At 44.1% G+C, this 17,348-nt stretch overlaps 1 protein-coding gene across 1 annotated transcript; it reads left to right on the top strand.

Annotated features, from left to right (window-relative positions):
- The first annotated feature begins 67 nt into the window (after positions 1 to 67).
- slc38a6 (solute carrier family 38 member 6) lies at positions 68 to 12,969 on the top strand. Its single transcript, XM_064953684.1, has 16 exons — positions 68 to 365; positions 1,766 to 1,896; positions 2,041 to 2,114; positions 2,449 to 2,501; positions 2,701 to 2,740; positions 6,655 to 6,733; positions 8,749 to 8,834; positions 8,929 to 8,987; positions 9,071 to 9,136; positions 9,673 to 9,729; positions 10,623 to 10,702; positions 11,155 to 11,255; positions 11,513 to 11,637; positions 11,856 to 12,000; positions 12,239 to 12,333; positions 12,545 to 12,969. The coding sequence occupies exons 1-16, from the start codon at positions 273 to 275 to the stop codon at positions 12,626 to 12,628; spliced, it is 1,368 nt and encodes a 455-aa protein (XP_064809756.1). The 5' UTR covers positions 68 to 272; the 3' UTR covers positions 12,629 to 12,969.
- The last annotated feature ends 4,379 nt before the right edge of the window (positions 12,970 to 17,348 follow it).

Genomic DNA, 17,348 nt, shown 5'->3' with positions numbered 1-17,348 from the left:
TGGAACTGTCGATCTCTGATTTGATAAAAATGTTGTGCGACCTATAAAGGCGACGAATACATGCGGAAGCGTTTTCATGTCATATGACCACCTCAAATCAACTGTGAGAAGTTGCAAACACAGCTAGAACGTTTCTAATAGTGGAGTATATTTTGTTGGAAGCGTTTGCCGTGAACAGCCACCACAAACTGCACAGATGAGGTATATATTGTATTGGTTGTTGAAAGTAACATTATACTAACGCCTTGCTCTTGGGTAAGTCACCTGGAGACATGAGTATCAATGGGGAAGGCACCACCGTCCACTCTGACCATTGGGCCGCTGCGGATGACATGGGCTGCGAGACCAACCCTCTCCTGGGAAATGTAAGTAAGCACTCCGCTCTATCCGGGAATTAAGAGGCATACGTTAAATAACCTTGTGCTCACTCAGCCAATAGCAGTCTGAGTTTCAGTAACGTTACTTTTGGCAACCGGTTTACAATCCCAATCTAGCCTACTACAACTGGTCTCTAGTAGGGAGTCTATATTATGTTAGAAAGTGAACCGGTCAAATAGAAGGCAGGACCCAGCTAGAGAACATGAATCACATGCTCAATCTGTACAATTCTCTCACACATGACACTTTAGTTCACTTGCATTGTCTCCCTCAGCACTTTGGAAATCATGCACATTCTCTTCTCAGGCTGTTTGGCATTGCAAAGTCACATCCCATTAGAATGATTTGTTAAAAGTTATTCTTCTTGAGCCAGCAGATAGTGACTGGTAGGTTACATATTTCTTTGGCATTTTTGTCTGTTAAATTTGGCATTTTCACACATCCCACTGTGAAGTGAACCTTAGAGGTCATGACAAAGAAAATAATGGCCCCTAATAAGGTCAAGCATTGCAACACTAGTCTTTAAAATGATTGATTGGAGTGATTACTCATTATGGTGATTGATTGCTGTGAAACAAATGAACTTACACGGGAATTGGAGCACCTCAGACATGTTACTACGGCTTCTCTGCTAGTTCCTATATTGCCTCATGTTTAGCCCTCTAGTCACTTTTTAATGTGTTCATATTTTGCCTTACTCATCTCATATGTATATGATGTATTCTGTATTCTACTGTATTTTAGTATATGCCGCTCTGACATTGCTTGTCCAAATATTTATATTTTCTTAATCCCATTCCTTTACTTAGATTTGTGTGTGTGTTGTATGTTGTGAAATTGTCAGATATTACTTTACTGTCATAGCTAGAAACGCAAGCATTTCGCTACACCCGCAATAACATCTGCTAAACACGTGACCAGTAACATTTGATTTGATGTAATTAGTGCACTTCCTGTCCACCACTGCTGTAACCTTGGCTATATCAGCTCCAAAAATGTGCATGTTAATCCAGACTCATACTCCTGTTTGCTGTGACACTGACACCAGGGTTGTGGCTGGATCTCTCCAGGGTATTCCCTAATAGAGGCCCTGCCGAGCCAGGCATCACCCTTAATATACACAGCTCAGGCAGCTCAAATCCACTCATCCCTCATTCCATTCCCACATTTCATTATGGGGCAGTGATCCTCATCACCATTACACCAGTGTATCTCAGAAGGGTTTCCCCTAAGTAGTAGTCAGTCCGTGTGTCCCTTTCTTGATTATGTTTGTATCAGAAATTGTGCTTTCAAGTAAAAGTAAGCTATTGTGTAGTGAGTCGTATATTGATTTGTGATTGACTGAGCTCTCCGTATGCCCCCTCTCGCTCTTCCGCTCCCTCTCCAGAGAGCAGAGGAGCCAAGGGCTAAAGGGGCCTCCTTTACCTCCTCGGTCTTCAACCTGATGAATGCCATCATGGGCAGTGGCATCCTGGGCCTGGCCTACGCTATGGCCAACACAGGCATAGTGGGATTTTGGTGAGTAGGACACATCCAGGCATATTTTTAAGACAAAATCGAGCTGCCTCTTAAATCCTTTGTGTGCTCAGCTTTCCCATACAAGCTCTACAACTGTATCTCTATGTATGTCACTGTGATGTGAATGTGGCTCCATGTCTGCAGTATCCTCTTGCTGCTAGTGTCCAGTCTGGCAGCTTACTCTATACACCTCCTACTGAAGCTGTGTGATCAAACCGGTGAGCTGGCCTTCAGATCTCATGTCAAACATCTGTATGATATAACATGATTAGGCTGACAATGTAATAATGTCAATCTAGATCATTCCATCTTATCTCTTAGACAAGCTAAAATAAACCCACATGATCAGTCAGGTGATGGCACACCTATAATTCAGTCATCTTGAGTATGTTACTACCAGTATTGTCTCCTGAGAGTTGGTTTAGATGAGATGTCAATGGGAATTAGAATTATAGTACATTTCCATATAGTTCCTGTTTAAGATTAGGTGTGAACTGTAGAGAATGTACACTGTTTGTTTATGGTGGATTGATGTGTTTCTGTCACCCATAGGTATCACCTCATATGAAGACCTAGGAGGCAGAGCCTTGCAGAGGCCAGGCAAAGTGAGTCCGAATAACAAATCATAAGTCACAAATATTATTCACTGTTTCCATCAAGAAGGAAGTAAGACATGAAGTTTGACTTGTACGCCTAGTATAGTACTACACAGTTGTGGAATGTTATGAACCCTGATATTTCACTTTTGTACCTGCGTAGGAAATAATCTATCATTCAAGTAACGCCCTTTTAAATTATTTGTAGGTTCTTGTTGGAGTCAGTATTCTCATCCAAAACATTGGAGGTAAGGTCAGCTGTGTTTCTTTGCTCTTAAGTTCCTCAATTCTGCATCCTGCAGTTGTAACATTTGAAATGAGGTAGCACCATTGAGAAGTAAAATCTTATGGTGAGGCAGACCTGGTTTACCCTCAATGTCACAGTATCATGTGTCACTGGCGGGAGTGAGGAGGTTGTAAAGCTGGACATGTTTCCTGTAACTGTATGAGGCTCTGGGTTCAATCCCCGGCATCTCCACTCCTTTTAGGGCTCCTGAGTGACGCAGCGGTCTAAGGCACGGCATCTCTACCTTGCCAAGGTTTTCGACTCTGTCAATCACAACATTCTTATTGGCAGACTCGGCAGCCTTGGTTTCTCAAATGATTGCCTCGCCTGGTTTACCAACTACTTCACTGATAGAGTTCAGTGTGTCAAATCGGAGGGCCTGTTGTCTGGACCTCTGACATTCTCTATGGGTGTGCCACAGGGTTCAATTCTTTAGCCGATTCTCTTTTCTGTATACATCAATGATGTTGCTCTTGCTGCTGGTGATTCTCTGATCCACCTCTACGCAGACGACACCATTCTGTATAGTTCTGGCCCCTCCTTGGACACTGTTAACTAACCTCCAGACGAGCTTCAATGCCATACAACTCTCCTTCCGTGGCCTCCAACTGCACTTAAACGCAAGTAAAACTAAATGCATGCTTTTCAATCGATCGCTGCCCGCACCTGCTCCCAGCATCACTACTCTGGACGGCTCTGACTTAGAATACGTGGACAACTACAAATACCTGGGTGTCTGGTTAGACTGTTAACTCTCCTTCCAGACTCCCATTAAGCATCTCCAATCCAAAATTAAATCTAGAATCGAATTCCTATTTCGCAACAAAGCATCCTTCACTCATGCTGCCAAACATACCCTCGTAAAACTGACCATCCTACCGATCCTCGACTTCGGTGATGTCATCTCTAAAATAGCCTCCAACACTATACTCAACAAACTGGATGCAGTGTATCACAGTGCCATCCGTTTTGTCACCAAAGCCCCATACACTACCCACCATTGCGACCTGTACGCTCTCAATTGGTTGGCCCTCGCTTCATACTCGTTGCCAAACCCACTGGCTACAGGTAATCTACAAGTTTCTGCTAGGTAAAGCCCCGCCTTATCTCAGCTCACTGGTCACCATAGCAGCACCCTCTCGTAGCACACGCTCCAGCAGGTATATCTCACTGGTCACCCCCAAAGCCAATTCGTCTTTCCTTCCAGTTCTCTGCTGCCCATGACTGGAACGAATTGCAAAAATCTCTGAAGCTGGCGACTCACATCTCCCTCACTAGCTTCAAGCACAAGCTGTCAGGCTAAGTACAGGTGCAGTGATCTGTAAACTGCCCATCTATCTATCTACCTACCTCATCCCTATACTGGTATTTATTTATTTATTTTGTTACTTTGCACCCCAGTATCTCTACTTGCACATTCATCTTCTGCCGATCTACCATTTCAGTGTTTAATTGCTATATTGTAATTACTTCGCCACCATGGCCTATTTATTTCCTTAATTTACCTCATTTGCGCTAACTGTATATAGACTTTTTGTTTTATTTTGTTCTACTGTATTATTAACTGTATGTTTTGTTTATTCTATGTGTAACTCTGTTGTATGTGTCGAATTGCTATGCTTTATCTTGGCCAGGTCGCAGTTGCAAATGAGAACTTGTTCTCAACTAGCCTACCTGGTTAAATGAAGGTGAAATAAAAAAAATATTGGTGCAAGAGGCATCAATGACAGTCATTGTAAATAAGAATTTGTTCTTAACTGACTTGCATAGTTCAGTAAATGTCAAATGAAATAATAGTAAATAAACTGTTTACTGCAGTCTTACTGGGCCTCCTGCTGGAAACCAAAGGGCCCTGCACCACAACACTTCCTGGTGTGGCCATTGGCCCGAGTCCTTGATAACCTTTAACCTCAAGGCACTGTCTCATCTGGCCCCTTCCATATGGGTCTGAAATGCACTGATTGATCTCAGATGGTGACCCTCATAGTCCCACCCCTCAGTGATGAGACCTAATGGGAGCCCCCACTTATACCCCTCCCTTCCTCAGCACTACTTCTCACACAGATGGGAGCCTAGGTGCTCTCTCTTGCCCAGTCATTAGCAGCAGGGCTGAGTGGATTATTATTGCAGTGCCCTTTAAAATGTTTGTGGTTGTCCCAGCATGGGGCAGTCCTTGAGAGGGGGCCTATGCACTGCCATGCCCCCCTGTCTGTCCTTTTGTAAGGGGTGCAATTAGCTCACTCTGGGTAAACACTTATCTACCCTGCCAAAAGCTGATGGGCCTATCGACCTTAATTACTACATGGCCTATGGCAGTGGCTCCCAACTAGGGGTACTTGGCCTATCCACGGGGGTACTTGAGAAGACTCATGAGATCATAGGCCTACTGGTAAAATGCACATGAGGGGGTACTTCAGGGGTACTCCAGGCAGAGTAAAATTCAGTTGGTGGTACAGTAACTGAAAGGGTTGGGAACCACTAGCCTAGGACGCTCTCAGACCCCCGCCCACTAGCTTAATGAAATGAAAGTGCCTGTCTTGTGCTAAATACACCTTCCCACTGTGTCCACAGGGTACATACTGTACATACACCAACTCTCCTTTTTTTTGTTGAGAAAGACCATAATTCAACAGCTTTTGATTGAAAGAATATCATTTTTATGCTCATGGCCTTATGTTTAGAGATGAAAGTATATTCCCCACTACCAATGTGTCTGGCTTGTGGAAGATGTTGTCTACCGTAAATGACTGCATGACTCTAAAAAATTCCATCATGTTCCCCATGTCTGTATGGACATGCAAATCTATTTTTATGCCTGATCATAAGGAAGGTCGGGGTTCTGTGGTCCATACGTCAGACTAAACTCCAGACTAGGTGTTATGTACTGTATTTACCATAGTGTCTGTGAGCTGAACTGAGCGTGTGAGCAAGGAATATCCCACACTCTAGCCATACCACTGGGCTATTATGTCTGAGGAAGGGAGATTCCTGGCACCCCCATAGTAAAGCACGCCAACACTAACTGCACTTCATCAAGGCCAGGGCAGAGACAAGTTGGCATCTGATGCTGAGGTTACCTCAAATCCTATGAGAAAATACAATGTTAAAGGCACAGTGTTAATTTCATCTGTGCGAGTCCATGATAGGCGCCTAATGATTATCTGTATGTGTGGCTGTCTGTGGGCAGTAGTGTTGGAAGCGTTTTCTAATGAAAACAATTAGTGGATCAGTAGGGATAAGGGTACAGTTTAGTTTAAAGGAGACAGGAAGTCCAGCCCCAGGGCAGTCTGGTCCAGGCAGCTGGCCCTCCCTCGTTCCCCAATCTAATACCCATAACGCTGCCTCCCTTAACGATAGCAACTGACTAACACTCTCACTTACCCTGACCTAAGCACTTCTCACCTCACGTCATTTGCTCCCTCTGTCCCACTCTCTCATATTAGGGGTGGGCAGTCTGACCCACAGGAAGTGACCTAAAGCCTGGCCTATGATTGGCTGTCAGAAGAGTTTGGGTGGGAGGGAGGGGGTGGCTCATGAGACTCATACAATAACCTGTTTCCTAGGAAGCAGGAGGGAGGAGGAGAAATACCTGGATTAGTGTCAGGGATCATTATTGTTAGTATTCCTTCCCTCTCCATTCTTGCTGCCCTGACGGGGCTTCTGCAGTGGAAACATCTGCATAGTATCTGCAATTTGGGCTTAGCTGGGTGATCCCCGGAGTCTGCTGCCCCACCTCTGTCAGCTTGGAGAGATGTGGACTAATATTCTTAACCTTTGTCTGACCTGTGTTTGGTTGGAACAGCATATTTGACTATTTGCTCGTGTGTGAACAATGTGGTTTTAACTATAATGAGCGTCTCTGATATTCCTCCCCAGCCATGTCGTCATACATGTTCATCTTGAAAACAGAGCTTCCTGCAGCCATTGCCAGCTTCCTGAGCCCAGAGACCTCTGGGTATGCATACACTTCCTGCATTTTCAATTCAAATGAGCTTTTATTCAAACAAACAAGAAACTAGTTAGACATTCCTCCTGTGGTTTTATCTGCCTTATCACTAACAGTTATTTCTGTCCATATGGTGCATTAATCACATGACTGACATAGGTAAAATGCCATTTAGAGCAGATTTGGATCAAATAACTGACATAAGACTAAGGATTCTAACCACAAGGCAGCTAAACCTGGAATGAAATACTCATACCTAGCCAGGCATCAGATTCAGCTAAGATCACATGAAGAATGTGGAGGAAGTATGTCACCAAACCACAATACACTGTCTAGCAGGGCTTGGAGGAAAGCCTCAGTGGTGTTGTGTAACGTGGAGCAGCAGTGGAGGAACTGTACCTCTGACTGACTGACAGACTGAGAACCATTCCTCAGACTCCATCAGTGTCCTGTCCTTCATTTAGGCCTGGCTGCCTGGAAGACGTACCCCTTCCCCTCCCTACCTCCTGAGAACAGCCCACAGAGAAGTCCAAGGCCTAGAATGTAACTTCTATCACTTTATTATCAGCCACACTGAGCTGAGCGATAGCTGTGGCTGGTCTCGGCCCAATCCGTCAACATCTGACTCTTCCCCTCACAGCTGCTTTGTATTAGAGGCACTGCCTCGCCCCAAATCTCTTACATATGTTCCCTGGAATCAGAGCGATACAACGGGATATCAGTTTTGCCATTTTAATTACGGCCATGCTGAGGGAAACAACTGTGCTGTTGATGAGTGGCTTTGGGATGTTAACACGCTCATATTGAAGCCCATTAAATGCTAAATACTCCAGTTGATTTATATTAAATAGCATACCCCAAGTTGATTTATATTAAAAAGCATTTCCATTTATCTTGGTATCCCAGAGTGAAAGGCAGTCAGTTGTAGTCTATTTTGGAGCTTTCGAGTCGTGTCTGTAGTGAATTATGTACTGCCTACAGTAAGTCAATGAGCCCTTGTTAAAGGCCACTGACGAAGCCAGGCACGGTCATGGACAGCTGGGATGGGTTTCTGCTGCATTGACCAGATTTATGCTAATCTCCAACACTTGGTGGAGATGGACTCATTGGCAGAGCTAGTCAAAACTCTGTCCCATCCTGCAGCTTGTTATAGCACATTTCACAGGCATTTCAACAATCTTTTCTTCCCCCTCTCCATTGAGTAATCTAACCAGGGTTGATCCACATCCTCCAGATAGCCAGTGGCAATATGGGCTTCCCTTTAGTAGAAGCAGAGGAAAGGTTCTGAACTGAATAGTAGTGTAACCTGATTGTCCTAGGAAGGGTTTAGGTTTGAGCTGAGACAGGCGTTTGGGTCAGAGTGGTTGTTTACATAGCATCCTGTTAAAGAATGTCCACCCCGTGCAGACAGAGAAGACTGGGCCACTATGGTAACCCAGGAGCCGTGAAACTGCCAAACGAGTTATTTGGTGTTGATGTGGTCAGAGCAGGTGCTGCTGATACTGGGAGCCCCATAAACAGCCCTGGAGCCAGTCCCCCATGACCCCACACTGCGTCTCTTCCCTCCCAACACACAGCAGCCAGAGCCACCGCTCACTCCCATCCCGATCGACCCCAGCGGAGCCAGCATGATTTCCACATGTCACCCCCCCCCCCCCCTCACTCTCCCACCACCCGCTTTCTGAATAAATTGCCAAGGCTATCCCTCAGCAAAGGAAAATATTATTCGCCCTCAGAAAAAAACCAGATTGAAATCATGCCCCGTCTGACAGAACGTTTGCATGTGAATTACATAATTGTTATGGTTTGTGAGAGTTAAAGCCTTTAATGTATACCACATGATAAGACTGTCTCGCTATATTTGAGCATGAAATGGAGATCTTTTTTGTTCGGGGTTCCAGGGGAGAGGGAGATTCCCCATTAGTGTCTTCATCATAAGACTGGGGGGGGGGGGTCTGAAGATATCAACTATCAATATTCTCTTTCCCCCTCTCCCGTCATCCTCTCTGACCATCTCTCTGTAGGGGGGCCTGGTATGAAGATGGCAAAACGTTGCTGATTCTGATGACGGTGTGTGTGGTTCTACCTCTGGCTCTGCTGCCCAAGATTGGTGAGTGGCCTGGTTTGGTCTCGTCATCTGGCGCTCTTGCCCCTGAATCTTTGATGGCTGTGTATATCACCATTCCTCTCCTTCCAACCTCTAGGTTTCTTGGGCTACACCAGTAGCCTTGCATTCCTCTTCATTCTCTTCTTTACAGTTGTGGTGAGTTCAATTCAAATCTTAAGCTTGTAAAAGACTTGCTTCTTTTCCTCCATAATCCATCTGACCTGTTGCCTCTTTCCCAGGTTGTGGTCAAGAAATCGGCCATCCCTTGCCCCCTCCCAAGCAATGTGACCCTGAGCATCAACCAGGTAACAACCACAATGCAAACTGCCCTGGCCACACACACCAAATACTGTTGGTCTCATTACATTTACATTACATTTAAGTCATTTAGCAGACGCTCTTATCCAGAGCGACTTACAAATTGACCTGAAGGCTGTGAGCTTTAATGCAGGCCTGGTTCAGGGCCATAGGACACAATCCTAGAGATTGGTGGCTGACTGATCTAGTTATGTATGACGAAGACCAGGGAACACTGCACTGTGATTGTTGCCAGTCCTGGAGGGAAGGAAGTACCTATGACCTCGCCAGTGCAAGGAAGTGACCGTTGACCTTGTTGGGTATAAGCGCAGCACTATTGCTTCCTTGTACACAGTCACAGCTTTGGGTCCATTTTTAAATGGCTGCTATTTACCATTCTCCACAGCCATGACTGGAATTCAAATCTACCGCAACAACGCTCATGTTTGGCCACCTTTTACAACTGGTCTCATTTAAAAAAATAAAAAAAGAATGGAATAGCTTTAACCTTGCTTCATTTTCTCTGTTCATATCATTTTTCCAGGTATCCAATTCCTCGGAATCGGAATGTACGCCCAAACTCTTTGTCATCTCCAGTAAGGTATGTATGCATTGGTTGAAAAGTTGTCTTCATCAACCATGGAAATGTAGTCCATAAAACACACAGAAGCTATATAATAATTGGTAAGCTGCAATAAGTAGTGCAGTATAATGATGACAGTTGCAGAAGCAGTCCTATGGCTCTTTTAGCGCTTCAGTAAATGGCACTGTCTGTCTCTAGTTCTTAGTTGGTCGCTGGTGACATTTCCCAGTCATTAAGAGTGCAGGATTGTGCCGTGTATGGAATAACACGTGTGACATTACCACACTTCAGTTTAGCTGGTAATGTCTACTATTATTGCTTCAACTACTCGATCCGCACACACACACTGCCGCTCCCCCTCCCTGGGTTACTGTATAAACCGCTCCCCCTCCCTGGGCTACTGTATAAACCGCTCCCCCTCCCTGGGCTACTGTATAAACCGCTCCCCCTCCCTGGGCTACTGTATAAACCGCTCCCCCTCCCTGGGCTACTGTATAAACCGCTCCCCCTCCCTGGGCTACTGTATAAACCGCTCCCCCTCCCTGGGCTACTGTATAAACCGCTCCCCCTCCCTGGGCTACTGTATAAACCGCTCCCCCTCCCTGGGCTACTGTATAAACCGCTCCCCCTCCCTGGGCTACTGTATAAACCGCTCCCCCTCCCTGGGCTACTGTATAAACCGCTCCCCTCCCTGGGCTACTGTATAAACCGCTCCCCCTCCCTGGGCTACTGTATAAACCGCTCCCCCTCCCTGGGCTACTGTATAAACCGCTCCCCCTCCCTGGGCTACTGTATAAACCGCTCCCCCTCCCTGGGCTACTGTATAAACTGCTCCCCCCTCCCTGGGTTTCCGCATAAACTGCTAAGGCCTAAATGACTGCAGTGTGGTGAGTGATTGGTGTGTGTTTCAGAGTGCTTACACCATCCCCACCCTGGCTTTCTCCTTCCTCTGCCACACTGCCGTGTTGCCCATCTACAGTGAGATGGACCGGTCAGTACCCTGCCTGACACATCCCATACACATCATACTGTATATACCTGTGTATTCGATGTCCTTACGACAACCCTCGGCCTGCATGGGGTCGCTCTCTGTCTTGTTGTTAATCGAGCATAATAACCTCAGCCGCCGTTTATCCTCATCCTTCCTCACTAAATGTATATATTTCTGGTCATTTTTATCTATGAATGTATGTAGATAAATTTACTTCTACCAGATGCATTTTAGGAAGTTTTTGCTCTTGAATACCATTGTGGCATGTTTCTGTCTATTGAAGAGCATTCCGAAAAACTACAAGGTTGAGTGGGCAGTCATTTCCTGTTTACGTTCACAGCATATTGCTATGGAAATTATCATGGCCTTTGCAGTTATCATGTATGTATTGTGGGGCCTTTTTAAATGTATGTATACTGAAATAATTAATCACTTTCCTGATTTGTGTTTAGGCCCAGTAAGAAGAGGATGCAGAATGTGACCAATGTTAGCATCTCTCTGAGCTTCCTGCTCTACCTGATCTCTGCTTTGTTTGGCTACCTCACCTTCTACAGTAAGCGGACAGTGACACCTCACAGAGAGAGCGCTGGTTGAAACTATTCAATCCATGGTGTCTCCCCCTCCTTCCAAAATGTTGGACCAGTCCTTCACTCAAATCAAATGTTATTGGTTGCATACACACATTTAGCAGATGTTATTGTGGGTGTTGCACAATGCTTGTGTTCCTAGCAGTAATATCTAGCAATACACCCATCTAAAAAGTTATGGAATTAAGAAATATTAGGACAAGCTCTGCTATATCTCTGACAGGCCATGTAGACTCAGAGCTCTTGATAAGCTACGACACGTACCTGCCGCTTGATGTCTTGGTGATGGCTGTGCGTCTGGCCATCCTGCTGGCTGTGCTGCTTACTGTACCCCTCATCCATTTCCCTGTAAGTATTGTACCCCTTTTAGACTACTGCTCTGCGTCTGCTTGTTTGCTTACACTCTCATACTTCCATATGAGTAGTTGGGTCATTTAGCAGATGGAATATCCCAAGAATGTACATGTCTGTCCCATAGAAAGTTATGACTTGCCTTCAATCACAGTACCATATTTTAATGAGTCCAGTTGTATGACTGCTCTAAACCTGTGCTGTCTGCCCTAAAGGCCCGGAAGGCAATGTCAGTGCTGTTTTGTGGAGATAGGCCTCTCTCCTGGGTGTATCATATCTTCTCCACTCTCCTGATCCTGACTGTGGTGATGCTGCTGGCCATCCTTGTCCCTGACATCAGGAATGTGTTCGGGGTTGTGGGTAGGTGTTTAGTCATTTAACGAATGGGGTTATTTGAGGGGATTATTATTGTAGCATTTGCATTCATACGTTAGGTCCTTATCAGATAAATGGGTTTCAAATGGTTGGTTAATGTTCTCTTGTTTCGGGTGACTGTCTTTTAATCTATAGTTAGATTTGGGTGTTAAGTATATTGCGTGTGTACTGTATGTTCTAAGCTGTTGAGATGTTTTACCGCCTGTGCCTCTGCATCCTCCAGGCTCGACCACGTCGACCTGCCTGTTGTTTGTGTTCCCGGGGATCTTCTACCTCCGGCTCAGCAACCAGCCGCTCAAGTCCCTGGAGTCTATGGGGGTAAGTGCACACTTCCCCAATTCATCCTCATACTGGAGTTGTTTAGCCTCAAAAAAAAAAAAATAGGAATTTGTAATGGCTGGAAACTCAAGAAAACACAAAACACATAGTTATTCTACAATAACATCTGGCAATGTAATGATTATGACTACCTGTGGTTGTTTGTGTATATAATACTGTATTTAATGCTAAAGTGATGTCACCCCCCCAGGCTGTATGTCTGCTGATCTTCGGCCTGTTTGTGGGACTGCTCAGTCTGTGTGTCATCGTGGTCACCTGGGCACAGAACCCCTGAACAGGACCGCAGAACTAGACCACCCACAGCTCTGCTCCATAGAGCCTAAAGGGAGAATTATGCCAAAGAAATACTATTAGGCAGCACAACAGAACTCCATGACCACAAAAGACTGTATGACCACAACACAGGTCAGTGGCATGACCACAAGATCACTGCATCACTTCACCCAGACTCTGAAAGCATTCGACTGCCCACCACCCCCATACAATCAGTGCTGCTCTTGTGTTTGTATGTTTAACTGTACCTTTTAGCTATGGTGCTTCCAAAGCTTCAGAGTTGCCTTTTTTACTTCTGGACAATGTGTACACTTGACAATAAATCTTGAATGTGGGATGACTTATTAGTGTCTGTGAAGTTATTCTATTCATACTGTTATTTTTAAACTCATTATTTAAACTCATTTTTAAACTCATTATTGACAAGATTAAGAAATCGTTCATAATGCTTTAGCGAGCCAAGCTCTTTTATTGGGGCTGACCATGCTGAAGACCGGCCAATCACCAACAGAGGTGTCATGCTCATAGGGGGCACAAGGACATGTGCAGATCTGTCAAATTTTTCAGATGTTAGGTTAAAACTTTTTATGGCTGCTGTCCCTGTACAGGGATCGACATCAGGGGAAATTTCAGTGACAAGTAATAGTACTCGATAAAACTCAAACTTTCATTAAAACACACATGCAGGGTACTCAATTAAAGCCGCACTCGTTGTGAATCTAGCCAACATGTCAGATTTTTAAAATGCTTTTCGGCGAAAGCATGAGAAGCTATTATCTGATAGCATGCAACCCCCCGAAATACACGAAGGGGACGTAAACAAAATAATTTGCGTAGCCGGCGCTACACAAAACGCAGAAATAAAATATAAAACATTCATTACCTTTGACGAGCTTCTTTGTTTATGGGACATATAGGAGTGCCAACATCACAATTGGGTATTTATTTCGATTAAATCGGTCCATGTATACCCAAAATGTCCATTTATGAAGACTGTCCGATCCAGGAAAAAACTGTTTCAAAACGCAACGTCATTTTTTAAAATTAAAAAAGTTGCCTATAAACTTTGACAAAACACTTCAAACTACTTTTGTAATCCAACTTTAGGTATTAGTAAACGTTAATAATCGATCAAATTGATCACGGAGCGATCTGTATTCAGTAGTTGATGTCAAAAGATCATGGACAATTCTCTCTTCCATAACTTTCTCTTGTGTACTCGATGACAGGAAGTGCCTATTTCTCATTTCACCAAGGATTAACTTCAACCCAATTCCCAACACTGGCGACATCGTGCGGAAGCTGTAGGAGCTGTAAACTGGGCCGTATCTATTTTCTCTTGCCATAGACAATACAGAGACTGGTGGAGTGATATTTTGTTTTGTTTTTTTGTGAACAGATTTCCTTGGGGTTTTGCCTGCTACAGACGTTCTGTTATAGTCAGACCTGATTTAACCAGTTTTAGAAACTTCAGTGTTTTCTATCCACACATACTAATCATATGCATATACTATATTCCTGGCATGAGTAGCAGGACGTTGACATTTTGCGCGATTTTTAACAAAAAGCTGAAAAAATTCACACGCTCTTTAAGAGGATTTATTAATGACAACTTAATTTTTAAGCCCATGTTTAACCTTAATTCTTTAAAAAAAGATCTGTCAGTAGTATTTGACAGAGGGGGCACACTGAGTGGACCAGGCAAAGAGGCACCCCAATTCTCCCTAGTAAGTGGTTCCTTCCAAGGTGAACCATGGAGCAAAGTATAGAGCCAGTGATGGGTAGGACTTGCAGGTGGTATGTTAATAAGTTAATTTGACAAGTGATGTAGCCTATTGACTCCTTGATGAATAAATAAAATACATTTTGTTTCTGCTGTAATACTAGCCACATAACAATTTTATGACGTTAGCTTAAACTAGCAAGCTAGATGGGTTCCCAATCTACCAACCACATAGCCTGAATTCGCTTGGTAGCTAGTTATCAGTCAAATCTTAATCTAACCATTTTAGCTGGAATGCCTGCTGGCAAGGTTGCTAGACTTTCTAAATGTACTGAATAAGACTCACATTCCTTTCAGTCTTTTACCCAGATTTTGGCAAAGCTGCAGAGAAGCATATTTAGTTTCTTTAAAAAAAAGCCCCACCGGTCAGGAGGATACAGACAGCTCAAGACAGATAAATACTTGGTTTAAATGTAATCTGGCACCTTATGATAATATGTGCCTATATGATCGTATGTACTGGTGTAATATCCTAGGCATGTTAGCGCAGCATATCGAGATGTGTGATATACAACAGTCAGAATGACACACATCAAAATTACAATCGACAACCGGTAAATGACACCAGGTAAAGAGGTATGCTTACATAACCCATGCAGAAAAATAGGCATATCCTCATGTACTTTGTGCCCCCTCTAAAATGATGGGGTAACTCTACATTACTAGTAGCATCACTTGAAGCTGTGGAAGACCATGAACTGCCAGATCCCTAAATTAGTTTTTGCATTGAGTGAGATTCTTGTTTGTAAATGAAAGTGCTGTAGAAAATAAATACACTGCTCAAAAAAATAAAGGGAACACTAAAATAACACATCCTAGATCTGAATGAATGAAATATTCTCATGAAATACTTTCTTCTTTACATAGTTGAATGTGCTGACAACAAAATCACACAAATTATCAATGGAAATCAAATTTATCAACCCATGGAGGTCTGGATTTGGAGTCACACTCAAAATTAAAGTAGAAAACCTGTCACATGTGCTCAGTGTGAACCTGCTTTCATCTGTGAAAAGCACAGGGCGCCAGTGGCAAATTTGCCAATCTTGGTGTTCTCTGGCAAATGCCAAACATCCTGCACGGTGTTGGGCTGTAAGCACAACCCCCACCTGTGGACGTCGGGCCCTCATACCACCCTCATGGAGTCTGTTTCTGACCGTTGCCCTCCTACGGCCTCCTCCACGTCTCCTGATGTACTGGCCTGTCTCCTGGTAGCGCCTCCAAGCTCTGGACACTACGCTGACAGACACAGCAAACCTTGCCACAGCTCGCATTGATGTGCCATCCTGGATGAGCTGCACTACTTGAGCCACTTGTGTGGGTTGTAGACACCGTCTCATGCTACCACTAGAGTGAAAGCACCGCCAGCATTCAAAAGTGACCAAAACATCAGCCAGGAAGCATAGGAACTGAGAAGTGGTCTGTGGTCACCACCTGCAGAATCACTCCTTTATTGTGGGTGTCTTGCTAATTGCCTATAATTTCCACCTGTTGTCTATTCCATTTGCACCACAGAATGTGAAATGTATTGTCAATCAGTGTTGCTTCCTAAGTGGACAGTTTGATTTCACAGAAGTGTGATTGACTTGGCGTTGCATTGTGTTTAAGTGTTCCCTTTATTTTTTTGAGCAGTGTATATTAGTAGTTTACATGGTCTCTCTGACAATGTCATTTTCAGTTACTTAATGCTCTGATGTGTTGAGTGAATATACTATACACTCCTTGACTGCACCTCAGGTATCAATCATAGAAAAGTTATCCTGCTGTCTTACTTCGACCTGGTTTTAAAACATTAAAAATGCTAATCATGGTTTATCATCTGTTGTATTACATGATACATTTATTGTAAAATAAAAGGGAAACATTGTGACTTGTGTAATTGACTTTGGAATATTAATTGAGTACTGCTGCGATCTACTTTACTGTGGAATAATAATCACTCTACCATGTATTTGCATGCAATTTATTGATGTTGGGACAGTCTCTGCAGTGTAGCGCTTGGGGTCTGTAGCTAATGAAAGCCAAATGCCCAGTACTTTTCCAATCATGATGCTGTTTAGATTGTCTCTCGGCACCCTCTGGAACCTCTGGCCGCTGCACTGCTGCTTCTAATCTGAGGAATGGAGTACTCTGGTCCCCAGGCCTAGCAGGAGTCCGCCCACCCCTCACACCCCCAACCAAGGGTTGGGAGGCTCCCTAATCCAGGAAGATGTTTTTTTTTACTATTTAAAAATAAAAAATAATAATTTGGGAGATCTGCTATAGTCAGGGGGGGAGGACATGGTGCGTCATTGCTGGATTATTCTGGTAGAGATTTGCTAGTTTAGCTCACATGTGGTTTAGTTCTGGTCGACCTCAGCAGTGAGGAGTCCAGTGTCTTTCCTATGACAGGCTTTAAACCCCAGAGGAAGGATCTCCTTGTTTGGCTTTATAGAAACCAAGGGGAGAATCTCAATTGCATACACCTTACCACCGCCTCAAAACTCATTGGAGAAGGTAAGAGGGGCGGGACCTCTGGCTTTCTCATCCAATGGGTTTTGAGAAGGAAGTGAGTACGCAATTGAGATCTTTTCATCTCTCATCTGCCCCATAACTACACATATTTCCACAGTGAACTGATCAAACAAAAGTAATCCTTTGCTTGTCTGACGACTTTGCTTGCAAAGAGAGGCTCTTCTGTAACGCTTTGCAGCAGAAACACAGGCTTGTTAAACAGTAACAGATATGAGTTGTACAGATCATAGCTATCTGTCACCACTGTTGTCTGTTGGTCAGCACACAGGTTTTCACAGAAATGGTGATAATCAGGTACATCACTACACTGATGGCCATGTCTTATGTTCCCAAAGGAACCAGTAAAGAGTAAGTTGCCAATATTCCTCAATCACTGAACAGAAGCACCATCTAGTGTTTGACCAAGCTCACAGCAACCTCGACT

The sequence above is a fragment of the Oncorhynchus masou genome, chromosome 32, assembly GCF_036934945.1.
Source record: "Oncorhynchus masou masou isolate Uvic2021 chromosome 32, UVic_Omas_1.1, whole genome shotgun sequence".
In the NCBI taxonomy this organism is placed as follows: Eukaryota; Metazoa; Chordata; class Actinopteri; order Salmoniformes; family Salmonidae; genus Oncorhynchus; species Oncorhynchus masou.
Note: the sequence above shows the minus strand (reverse complement) of the source record. Positions and strands in the feature narration are given on the sequence as shown.

Excerpts from the sequence above, each read along its gene's own strand:
- slc38a6 (XM_064953684.1), top strand. The coding sequence starts at position 273 with ATGAGTATCAATGGGGAAGGCACCACCGTCCACTCTGACCATTGGGCC. Across the intron at positions 366-1,765 it reads CCAACCCTCTCCTGGGAAAT|AGAGCAGAGGAGCCAAGGGC; the intron begins GTAAGTAAGCAC and ends CTCCCTCTCCAG. Across the intron at positions 9,730-10,622 it reads TCTTTGTCATCTCCAGTAAG|AGTGCTTACACCATCCCCAC; the intron begins GTATGTATGCAT and ends TGTGTGTTTCAG.